Raw genomic sequence first — 13,001 nt, forward strand, 5'->3', positions numbered from 1 at the left:
CACAATTTGGCCAAAAGTTTGTGGACATCATCTACCATGTCTTCAGGAGTCACTACCCTTCTAGCCCTCGTTTGACCTTTAACACAGTGAGCTCAGGCTCATGTGCGGTTTCTCATTTAAGTCTCTGAGTAAACTCTAAGAGCTGTGTGTACACAACTGCAAGTTTACGACATCCACAACAGGTGTCCTCTTCACTGCACACAGACCACAGGGACAGCACCGTCCACGCCTTCCTGGAGGAAAAGGGGAATCCATGATGCATTCGCACACTCCAACCAGCTCCACTCATTTAAGCGCAGTCTGTTTGCTGGTTTCTGGCTGTTAAGAGCAGTGTTGAGACCTGTCGAGCTGAAGCCTTTCTGTAGCGTGTGAGAGCGTCTCATCTGCTCTGGAGTTAGACAGTCAGACGCAGCCTCTGGCCAGTGGCACGGGCTCCAGATCTGCTCCTCCTCTGCCGGCCAGAACAGCAAATTACTTCCAAATGTGTTTGCCTTGTTTGGCTCTTTTCTCCTCACAAATCCTCATTTGTGATGAAATGGAAAAAAGGTGTGTCTGCGCTTTGCTGCCAGCTGTTTAAAGGATTCCAGAGAGAGAGATAGAGAGAGAGAGAGAGAGAGAAGGATGGAGATAAACTACACATCTCTCCATAACACAATCTTAAACATAATCTTAAAGCTTTAGTTTGAGAAGTTCTACAGACTTTACTGTGTTTAATTTCCTGTTTTATTGTTCTTTGACCCCAGCGCTGGTGAGAAAGTGAGACCCAGAGAGGGAGTGCAGTTTTTGAAGTACTAGAATTGAAATTATAATTAATATAAATATTAATATAAAATGTTCTGCGTGATTTAAAAGAGACATATTATGTAATAATAATAATTCCTTGTGTAGGGCCTATGCCATAATTTGGGCATCTAGACCCCATCAAACCACACTGTGAAATAAGACCACCTCATACGTGTGACGCCTAAGTCAGAAAACATTGGATAAAACGAGCCGTTCTGATTTGGTTCTGCTTCTGACGTAGACCCACATTAGGGGTTAATTAGGGGTTAATTAGGGGTTACTGTTAATGTTGTATTAAAAGCGTTAGGAAATTGGAGTACAGTGCGCTGGTGGAGTGGCGCTGTATTCCGTTTGTATACAGATGTGCTGACCTTGAGCAGATGGAAGTCCTGGAAATGCATTTATAAATATAACCAAGTTGCCCTGATTTGTTCAGCTCTGGTTAAACCCTGTTCTCAAGCTCAGCGTTTTCACAATGATTAACTCCTGGTGAAAGTTTACAGCGTTTTCTCAGCAAAGAGCGACTCAGACCTCTGACTCAGTCACCTATCTGTGTCCTGTGACTCAACTCAGTGACTCCGTTGTCATGCCGGTGTGTTATGGACCGTTTTGTTTCATGTGACGGATAAACCACCCTTACAGCAATCTGTTTCCTTTAGCTCAGGCCCAAAACACTGCAAGGAACAGAGAAGTACTCTGAGCTCAAGCCCAAGACCTAGCAGTCTGTCTTTGCTTCTTCCTTTTCTTTTCTCGTCTTCTGTCTCCTCTTCTTCCCTTGTCTTCCTCTCTCTCTTTCTCTCTCTCTCTCCCTCCCCAAATTCCCAGCAGAACAATGCTGGCTGACATCCCACACTTGTCAAGAAGGGATTTCTCTCCACTCCTTTCTTGTTTTAATGGATATTTTCCATTTATTTGTTCTTCTCTCTCGGTGTCGAGTCTGACATGTTACTTTTTCTCCCCCCACCCCAAGTCTGTGCACACATCAAACAGAGCAACATCGAGGGCTTGATCTCGTGTCCCAACCCAGAGGCTGAGGCAGTAACTAGTCGCTTTGCAGTTCTTTAAAATTTTATTTTCTATTCCACCTTAAAAATTCATCAGTTTACATTTTCTAGGCTCTAGAAGTTTGGACACTAGTATGTAACGGCCTGCAACATTTAAGGTGGAATGGCGAGTTCGCTTAAGAAACTTCAGTTCTACAATATTCATTACCCATTTTTTTGGCCAAGGTCTTTCATTCGTGTGCATCGCTCGATTTAGCAAATCTGAGGCGATCCCTGTTTGATGTGGAGCTGTTATTGTGCTGTTGCTGCTTGAACAGGACAGCTGCCCGAAGGCTGGGAGCAGGCAGTCACCCCTCAGGGAGAAATTTACTTCATTGACCACAAAAGCCAGAGCACGTCATGGCTTGACCCGCGGGTGGACTCTCGCCTCAGTAAGTACTATACCCACCGACCCTTACAGCTTTCTGGTGGCAGAATGACCTGCTCAGTGATTTTAACTCAAATCCCACCCCACCCTACACTCCTCTAGATACCCACTGGACCCCCCCTCTCCCACCCCCTCTCCCTTCACCACAACCGAATGGGACAGACTCACGCTCATGGAAAATTCTGCCTGTGGACCTGCTCCAGCATGTTCAGCTCTGTCCTCACCTGGTGTAGACGTAGAGTAGCTGGGAGGTGACTTGATGCACCCTGCAGCCTCATGTTATCCACACTGCACTTGATGATGTTTTGATCTCAGAATCACAGCTGTAGCTTGGTGTGTGGTAGACTGATTCACATTACTGATCATCTGAAGATGTGCGATTAAAGCTGTCCATGGGAGTACTCAACTCTGCCTGTATTTTTGCATGCTGTATGTGTGTGTGCGTGTGTATGTGTGTTTAATTGTTTACACACATAAGAAGGCTCAGAAATGCAAGATGCTCATCTACATCAAATGCCTCATATCTAGATGAATGTTTTTGGAAGTGCACGTCCACCTCTGTTCGGTTCTCAGATGTCCGTCTGTTAAAGGTAGGTCAGGAGAGCCTTGATCTTGAGATTTTCCTCTCTCCGCTTTTGAAAATATCCCCCTCCCGACGAATACAAAATAAGGGCCATGGTACCTCTTAATCAGAGGCATCAAAACACCATGACTCATGAGATAAACAGATGTTTAATCACTACAGCACTACACAAGTCCTGAAATGACTGAATCTAGATCTTAATACTGCATTATTCATTTATAATGCAGCATCATTTATATTTATTTATCTGTGTGAATCTGAAATCTAGTGCTGTCTGTGTGTGATCAGTGCAGTTTATGATTGATGTACTTCACTATAGAGGGAGTGAGGAGGTATTTGCTCCTCAGCCAGAGACAGGCATGCTGGGTGACATCAGCATTTCCAAAAAGCGTGACCTAAAACACCATTTTCGTGTGGATGGGGGCCAAAAACGCAGACCAAAAAAAAAATGGATCCGTGTGGACAGGGCCCTAGTCTTAGAGGTCCACTTACCAAATACCCACCAAGCTGAGGGTCCAGAGAGGTCAGATGGCTGTATATATTTCAGTCCTTTCAATTAAGCCCTACTGGGGAGCCCTTTTTAACAACATTAACAAGTTTGATGGATTAAGTAACGCATGGGAATGAGGGATGTATTGATTGGAAAAAGATCTTGTTTCCACACTTTAAGTTGTTTTGACACATGAAACATCTTGTTGGCTCATTAACTCTCTTTACTTTTGTCAGAAGGGGAAGCCACCCCCAGGGCTCTGTGTCGTTCATCAATTCGTCAGCACAAGGTGACAAACTGACTCTGTGATTGGGCAATGAGAAATTGAAAGGAAATCGCATGACATTTCAACAGATTTTGAGGGGAGTCTTTCCCTCTCTGAGGTATTAAGTTGCACACTGGAGTCGCCACTGATGTAGGTGTATTAGATGTGGGTGGGTCTCTTCTATTGTTTGTGGGTGTGAAAGTGTGGGTGGTTGGGATGGTTTTCCCCTGCTGAGAGATTTTGGCACTCCTGCAGTTCTGAGGGAGTGGCCTGGAGGAAAAGCCTGAGGCAAGCACCCTGTTGAACAAACAGCATAGCGGTTCCTTCAAGGTGCAGCTGAGTATTTTTCACGTCATCTTCCAAATCATCACCTGGGTTCTCTGCAGTGATGGAGCTCCATCCAGTTCCTGTGGGATGAGCTGGAGTGTTGTGGCAGCCGTGGCCTAAAGGTTAGAGAAGAGCGCTTAGGACTGAAAGGTCGTTACTCCGATTCCCCATGAACGGCAGGAGAATTGGGGGCGGTGGGAGTGAAGGAACAGGAGCACTGTCTCCTCCCTCAATCCACGGCCTTGAGCAAGGCACCGAACCCACAACTGCTCCCTGAAGACAAATTACATTTCCTTTCAAGGTGTAATGCCATCAAATCTAAACAGAAATGGCCCACCACTTTATTAGTGGCCCACACTGCGGCTTAATACCCTTCAGTTCAGAAGAAAGGTTGAATGAGAAGCTAAATGTCGTCTTTAGTGTGAAGGCAGACTCTGCTCAGAGGCTAACAGCAAAGGGAAGCGGGTTAAACTGTAAGTAAGGCCTTTGTCAGAGTTCGAAGAGGGAAGAGAGAGGAGAGGGAGGGGGATACTGTGCGTGCAAAGAGTGTTATTACTGCAGAAACCCCCCTCCCACCTCCCCACCCTCACCCCACCCTCCATGGGCTCATAGGCTCATATACTCGCTCATACTCCCACATGATGTTAGGCCACTAAACTCCAGGCTACTTAATCTCTCTCTCTCTCTCTCTCTCTCTCTCTCTCTCTGTCTCTGTCTCTCTCTCCCACACACTCACACACACACATTTTCAAAGGCATAGAGGCATTCACACACTCTCCAGCCCTTTTCCACTTAAACACAGGACCAAGACGGAAGATGTTTTTTGCAGAACATGCAACTCTGCGTATTAAAGTTAATGAAATGGATAAATACACAGTCCTGTGGTGTACACGCAGCCGTGTGAGTTGATTATGCACTAGAGGTCCTTGTTAAGAACACTGCGAGGGCTTTAATGTGTTACAGATTTTTGGGACCGAAAGCTTTTTTCCATTCATTTTTTTCCCCTCCTGTTTTTTGCTGACCCTGTTGGACAGCTGACGCCGTTTCTGGGAAATAAATGAAACAAGAAGGCCTTTGTTGGCAGTGATACACAACTCAGACTTCACTGTCTCACCGCCCCCCAACACCAGCTCTTTCTCTTTCTCCACCTCCTCCTCCTCCTCCTCCTCCTCAGCTTCTCAAACACAGCTTGTTACAGTCGAAAAAATAAAACAAACATCCAAAGAAACCTTTATCTCAGTTTGACATTTTTATATTTATATTTTTTCCACATTTGGAAGAGAAGTGACCTTTTACAACGTGTGGAACTTTCTGAAACACGGAACCATAGAAGTGCTCCAGGACGACTGTGAATAAAATCCCTTTACCTTAACTTCTGTTTGTGCCGTGGTAGGTTTTTTAAAAGATGTTTGTAAAACGTTGTGAACACCGTGTTCTGTTGAGTGTGCACCACATACGATTAGCACCTGCTGTTCTCTCTTAATAGTATCTGCTGCTCACTTTATGGCACCATTTTTGAGATACCTGATTTTCTATTTATTTCCAATTTCTTTGACTCTAAGATTTTGCCAACTCACCCAATTTCTCTCTCTCTCTCTCTCTCTCTCTCTCTCTCTCTCAACATGTGCTTTCCATCTTGGTTCTCAGTTGGGACCCTCAGTGCTAGGATCAGGACTAAAGCCTTCACTGCTGTACACTCTGAAGGTTGTAGAGGGTGTGCTGAAGAGCTGGTACAGAGCTACAGCCCCTTGCCATCTGTTGGGCTGAGCTCTGCTGGATGTGCACACTGGTGGGGAAAACACGAGCGAGACACACACTTCACTGGGTGTGTTTACATTCACTCCCATTCTCGCCAATGGGATGTCTCACACACGTTCCTCCCATTGGCACAAACTCCCCCCGATCGCATTATGATACCAGGCTAGGAGGCTGAAGTCTAGCACTTCTTTTATCCTCCGAATGAAGGCCGGCTCCTGCTCCTTTAGAGCTGACACTTGGAGGAGACCACTGTCCGCTTGGTTCTGTCTGACAGTCCCCGCTGTAATATCGGTAGGGGGCAGACGTGGCATTAAGTTTAACCCGACAGGAATGAACAGTGCTTTCTCCTCCTTCAACAAACATGGCTGAAGTGCCCTTGATCATGGAGCGTAACTCCGAACTGCTGTATGTTCACTGCCTCGGTCACTAGTGTGTTGTTGTGAGTGAGAGTGTGTGCATTAGAAGTTGAGTCTAACTCTGTTGTGCTACTGTCGAGCACGTTTCACCTTTGTGTGCGGGTTTTGTTTTGGATTCTTCTGTTTGTTTGTTGTTGTTGTTTTTTATTATAAGTTTGGCAGAGTTTAGGGGAAGCGAAGACTGCTGGAACGAAAGCATGCATGAGAAAAGGTGAACAGCGTTAATGCCTGTCAAAAGTACTCCGCACATTCTTTTTCATCTCTTATCTTGTGTGAACTGCCCTTGAGATGAACTCAAAACAGGGTGTGATGCCTTCTCTCTTTCTCTCTCTCTCTCTCTCGCTCTGTCCTCACCCCTGACCTGATTGTGAATCCCACGCCTCATTATTATGAACAATTCCTTTTTTAAGAGCACATAAGCCCTCTTTGTTTCCATAAAAGCTTGCCTTATTTAAAGTTTGAGGTGCCAGATTATCTTTGTTTAGAAAAATCAGCCTTAAAACTCTTGAATGCGACTGAAGAACAGCCAAACTTTCGTAAACAGTTTTTAGATCAGAGGAGCCACCATCACCAACTCTACTCCAACTCATCGCGAGAACCCGGTGCTGGGGGCGCTTTATATCCCTGTAGCCCAAGCTTGGCACTGAGCGTGGTGGAATACGAATATCCCAATTAGTTTGATTTGTTTCTATGGGGATTATGTTAGCGATGTGCTCAGTTTGTGTCGGTTGACTTCCTGACCCTTGACTGAGGAGTGAATGACCACTAGTGACCAATAGTGTTTAAATGGATAATGAATTACCTTGCCATCTTCTCCAGGACCTAGTAGCATTAACCCCAGGTCGAAAAGGTTTTCCTCAGTCACGAGGGATGATAACATTTAGTCTAAGGAGAAAATTGGTGAAGAGCCAGTTCATGTGTCATTTTCAAGCAGCTGTTGGGTGCATTATGTAAGCCTCCCCCGAAGAAAACCATTTATAGTAGAACTGCAGTGCACAAGGGGAGAGAACACACACACACACACACATATTTTTTTTCACCTCCTTCTCCTGCTCATCCTCCACTCCATGAAAACAACCAGCTCTCCCCCACCCCACCTCTGAGCTGCTGGCTCTTCCCTCAGAATCCAAACTGGAGAAATCTTGGAGAAAGTTAAGGTGGAAAGTTCATTTGTCTGTCTGAATTCTGCACCAAAGGTTTGAGTCCTGGAGGCCAGCCTGCCCATCAGATTGGAAAAAGCGCTGGAACTTATGCATCTGCTCAACATGCTGCCAGTATGGAGCTAGAGGCAGCCCATGCTGTGATTTAATAAAAAAAAACATTTACCAAAATGTACCTCCAATTTAATCACTGCCAGTTCTACCCTTCAGCCTTGTCCCCCCCAGTCTCACATTGCCACCAGGCTGGGAGGGTGAAGGCAGCAAACGTTTCTTCCTGAAACTGCTGCTTAAAGGTCATTTGATCTCCACACACCTGCAGGAGAACACTAACCTGCCGGCTTGGTTAAGTTAACTAAGAGCAATTATAGAAAGGAAGGGCCATAGCGTTGGCATCACCAACGATCAAATTCAGAGCCACAGCTTGCCTCCAAGAGCTGCTGCTGTTATGCACCGTCTCATCGCCAGCCCTGTGCACATCTGTCTTTCACAGGAATGCCTTCTCCATGTGTGAGCAGTTTACACAACAGATAAACACACCACACACAGACACTGAGACATGGACTGCTCTTTGTATGAACTGTGGCTCCAGACAAAATCTCTAATGTAAATACCTTCCACTGGACGCTCCTCTGGGTGGAGAGATCCCTTACTTTCTGAATAATAACCATGCCTTATTAGTCAATGAAAAATAAACTTCATGTGGGGTGAGGTTCCTGAGGGAGCTGTGCATGTGATATCTGAATAAATCAAGTGCTTTAGTGACTGGATAGAATCCTCTAATGCTCAGCTTGGGGGATCTGCCTTCTTCCGCAGGTCTGCGTCCCGTTATTAAACGTTGTCTTTGTAGTATGTGGCCGTTCCTCACCATCTGTTCAGAGACGATCAGAGGGCTGCTGTATTGATATCAGTGCGTTGTTGTCAGTTATCAGTGGCGCACCATGACTTCAAGAGCTGGGCCTTCACTTTGGGATGTAAATGAAAATAATAAATAAATAATTGGAAGGGGAATATTCACTGGAATATTTCCCAGTCTTCTAGATTAAAAGCAGATATTGGAAGCTTGTTAAACACTCCCCGTGCTGACAGAGATTACTATGTTTCCTACAGTTTTACAGTGCATCCTTCAGTAAAGAACCCTGCCGTAGAGCTGAAACTGCTGTTTCCTGTTTTTAACAATTGACAAACGCACTGGTTATTATGCAGTGATGCATTAATACGAACATTCTCCATTAGAACTCTGATGGTATATGAGATGCCTGATTTTAATTTGTGAATTTTGTAAAATCAATAGTCACCCTGAAAGAAAACAGCATGACCACTGAACTTCCTGTATTTATATTGCGCTTAAAGGTATATTTAGGAATTTTAATACATCGGCACTGATGTCTGCATTAGATCTGCCACACCCACCTTTAACCATTAACATACCACAACATGGAAACTTTTACTGCTGATTTACTGGTGACTACTACTCAGCGTGTGTAGTATGTGTGTATTACTACACTGTACTGAGGTCAGTGCTTTAACTCTGGGCCTTCACTTCTGCAGTGCTGTTTAGAATAAGTGTACTCGCAGTTTGTGTGGGAGAGCAGAGCTGCATGCTGGACTGTGTCTCCTCTATGAGAGAGGGAGGGAGGGAGAGAGAGAGAGAGAGAGAGAGAGAGAGAGAGAAGAGTCTGAAGGAGAGCTTTGCGTCATCTATAACAGTAAACACTCCTGTGCTGACGGTGTCTGGGAGTCGTCTCCGAGTGCTTATGTGTCTCTGTGTGTGTGTGAGTCGCTGCCTCGGGTCATCTATGGGTCATCTCTCACTGTTTGTGACCACGTTCTCTCCAGACCTAAGGGATTCTCCTGGTTGTAAGGACAGTGTGAGCCAAATCTTGTGGCCAGTTTCTTAAAACCTCCTTTGAAGTCTTCAGCAGAGGTAGGAGCCACGAGACCTGAAGTCCGAGTCGAACTGAGATCTGAGGTTTAAGGCTAAATTGAGAATGGGTGGGTGGTCAGATCTTATGACTCTGACTTCAGATCTCATAACTACCACTCTGACTCGATTCAGGCGTTTGTCCATGCCTCAAAACCCTGTGTAAAGGCTGATGTTTTTGTGTCTCCTCAGTGATGTCCCAGCGTCAGCAGCACCTCCAGCACGCTCAACACCAGCAGCAGCAGCAACAGCCCCAGCCCCAACCCCAGCCCCAGCCTCAGACCCTGAGCTCCACTGGCTCCATCCCTCAGCAGCAGAGCGCTCAGCCGGGCATCATGAACATGGCCAGCTCCCTGAGTGCCCAGCAGCAGCACCAGCAGAAGATGAGGCTCCAGCGCATCCAGCTGGAGAGAGAGCGCATCCAGAGGAGGCAGGAGGAGCTCATGAGACAGGTGAAGATGCATTTACAAGATTCAGGAATGAAAACAGGGGCCTCCTTTAACGGGGTCTTAACCCCAAACTTATACATGTTCAATAACACTGGCCTAGGCTTATTCCAAACAGCAGTAGTCGTCTTAACACTTTCTAGGGTAAAACTGGCTAAAGCAGGTTTTTATATAAACACACACACACACACACACACACACATATATATATATATATATATATATATATATATATATATATATATATATATATATATATATATATATATATATATGAAGTAAGATGTTGCATCTCCCTTTACTCATTTCTCAGGAGTAGCCTCTGTGTGTGTCTGTTTTTCTGCGTGTGTGTGTGTCCCTGTTTGCGTCTGTGTGAGTGTATATCTTTGTGTGCACTTAACACACTCCAACTCCCTGTTATCAGGCAGCGCAGAGTGCCTGGAAAGGGAGTGGTTTACAGAGCGATGGGGAAAAACACAGAGCCCCATCCAATAAAAGCCACATGCTTTTTGTTTGGAGAGTCAGCGCTTCCCCTCTGCTGTGTGCTCTGGGCTCTTCCTGTCCAAGTCTGTCCTCTGTTTATACAGCTAGGGACAGGAGAGGGATAATCGCAATCGCTCGATTACTCATCTCTCCTTTCCTCTGCCCTCCTCTCCTCCCTCGCTCCCTCACTCCCTCGCTCGCTCACACTCGTGCCTCACAGCGCAGACAGTGTCTCTCTCACAGGATCCTGACAAAGTTCATGAGTCCTGCTCTGAAAAAGGGCCTTGTTTGTGTTAACTTTCTGCTGGGAAGCAGGCTGACTGGAGGGGTTGCGTAATCCATTGTGTTGCCCCCTGGTGGTCTGGATGTGAGTGCATTTTTTAAAATAATTTTTTAGTGGCACTTCATTTGGATGATCATTTTTGTCCACACACACTAGACATAAAGTGCATATACACAATCAGCCAAAACATTAAATAACCAACATTATATAACACCCTCAAGGTGTGTGTCAGCTGTGCTTAGAGTTAGTCGCCACCTGAATGGTCCTCTGGGGGTCCTGAGCATTGAAGAACAGGGAGAAAGCTCCTGTGTGATCAGTGGAGCTGAGAAAACAGACGAGAGTGTGTAGGAACAAGGAGGTGATTTTAATGTTATGGCTAATCTGTGTATTTTGGGCTCCTATTTCTCTTAGTTGCTGATTAGTAGACAGTTGATTAAGCAGATGTTGCTGAGAACACATCAGTATACAGTTTCAATGCTGTAGAAACGTGTAGCTGTCGCTAGGACTCCTCTGATCATCTGTTTGTTCGTGTGATAACCCTGTAGCACTAGAAGCTGATGCTTGTCAAACAGCGCTGATTGATAGTTAATGCAAAATCAGTTTGCTGCCAAAAAAGACACCATCCAAGTGTTGCCACATCTTCTACTCTCCGCACCTGGTGCACAGAGCACATCAGAGACGAGGCAGATTTACACGAAGACTGTTTACACTGAGCTTCAGTAATTCGTCAGCAGCACTGTTTAGGAAAGGCCTGCCAGGGTGGCCGCCTGTGAGCTGCTGGAGTGTTAACTCACACCGGAGACGTGTAGCTCGCCCAGAAGAGCTGGGGAGTGTTTTTCTGAGTGCTACACCAAAGATGATCTTTAGACAGAGAACCTTCCCACCTGTGAAAAGAAGGAGAACCAGGGAGTAGTAGAAGGAGAGTGAGAGAGAGGGAAGGAGAAGTAGATGTAGAGAATGAGAGTGGAGCATACAGAAAGAAGGGGAAATAAAGAAGGAACGGGAGAGAGAAATGGGGAAATGGAAAAGTAGATGGTGAAAGAGAGAGAGAGAATGAGAGATGAAGGGAGGGAGCGAATGAGGAAGGGAGGAAGGGAGAGTGTAGATGGGGAGGGAGAGAGAGATTAAATGCAAAGAGTGGAGTGATAGAGACAAGGAGACTGATGGAGGGAGGAAGAGGGAATGAGGGGGAGTGAGAATAAGTGAAGAGATAAAGAAGTATGAGAGGGATGGGGAAGCAAGAGACAAGGAGAAAAGGGATCAAGACAGAGGAGAAAAGACAAAGACTGGTGGGAGAGAGACAGAGATATATATAAAAATAAAAAAGCAAATGTGAGTACCAGTGAAAACAGAACCAGTCCAGTCGGGTCAGCTTTTGGCGTTGGTAGATTCCTGCTGTGGGACTGCGCCTTAAAATGTGAAGTCGTATCAAAACCTCCCAGGGTGCCATACAACACCCACATGTTCTCAATCACGGCTGCTGTACAGCCGGTCTGTATCCGACACCTGTACAATCACAGTGTTCAAATCTATGTAGACACCCTTAAATATGAATTCATGTGACGCAGTGTTCAGTGTACACCCAGTATATTCTTCATAGGACAGCATGTGCTGAAATGGTACACTGTCCAGCAGCTGCATATGAATCTAAGGTCACCATACCCAATGCCACATGTGGGATAGAGGGGTATAAACCCCCCAAGAACTTGCTGGTGTTCTTGAATCCCTCACGTAAATGTTCTAGAATCCGGTGTAAAGCCATCTGCAGCAAAGGGAATGCTGGACGAGCAGGTGTTTACAAACTTTAGTCTACATAGTACACGAGCGCTGTTGGATATGAGCTGATGAGGAATCGGGACAGTAGGGCATCACTGTGCATCCCTTTGATCACACAGCTCTGCACAAAAGCCTTTACTCTAACCTCCATCGAACTGCTGTATACCTGCCCTGAGTGAGCCAGACTCTCAGCCCAAGGTGGGAGAGAGATCCTGTTACCTGCAGACACATACACACACACACACACGAAACTGATCTCCCTCTGGAGCGATCGGCTGAAACCCCCTGCAAGCTGCAGGGTCTGTCTCTGGATATCTGAGAAACGTACTGTCATCATTGTGTGCTTTCACAGCGTTAGACGCCTTTGGGCTCTGAGCTTGTTTATTTAATAAAGTTTTCTGTGAAATATCACACCATCGTCAGCAGATGGCTCTGTGTTTTCTTTCTGCTGCTTCCCTTCACAAGGCCGTCTGGTAGTGTGGGGTTTGTAAGGGCCGTACATTTCTTAACATAAATTGTTGATGGCCTGTACTACACTATAGGACCTTAGGTTTGTGAATTATTAATAATTACGTGGAGAGATGTGAATTGTAAAGACACGGGGCTAGGATCGATCTTGTGTTCTGTTTAAAGTCTGGGTCAGATTCCTAAAAAAATCATGCAATGACATGCAATGTTTTTCGACCAGGTTACAGTGTTTATTTTCCCCCAGGAGGTGGCGCTCTGCAGCCAGATGCCCATGGACTCGGACAATATGGCACCTGTGGCCCCTGCCATCAATTCAGCTCAGATGAACCAAGGCTCCATGCCCACCAGTGGCTCGGACCCCTTCCTCAACAGGCAAGCCCTTGTTTACCTCTCGTTATGTCTGTGGATCTT

General features: G+C 45.7%; 1 protein-coding gene across 2 annotated transcripts in view; it reads left to right on the top strand.

Annotated features, from left to right (window-relative positions):
- Positions 1 to 13,001, top strand: part of wwtr1 (WW domain containing transcription regulator 1) — a 44,671-nt gene that overhangs the window by 26,955 nt on the left and 4,715 nt on the right. The window contains exons 3-4 of one of the 2 annotated variants that reach the window (XM_066647901.1): positions 9,327 to 9,586; positions 12,838 to 12,962. In XM_066647901.1, the coding sequence (XP_066503998.1) occupies positions 9,327 to 9,586; positions 12,838 to 12,962 (385 nt within the window). Of the gene's footprint in view, positions 1 to 9,326; positions 9,587 to 12,834; positions 12,963 to 13,001 lie in introns of both variants that reach the window. The other variant, XM_066647900.1, reaches the window with a different exon arrangement.

Source organism: Hoplias malabaricus, chromosome 16 (assembly GCF_029633855.1).
Source record: "Hoplias malabaricus isolate fHopMal1 chromosome 16, fHopMal1.hap1, whole genome shotgun sequence".
Lineage (NCBI taxonomy): Eukaryota > Metazoa > Chordata > Actinopteri > Characiformes > Erythrinidae > Hoplias > Hoplias malabaricus.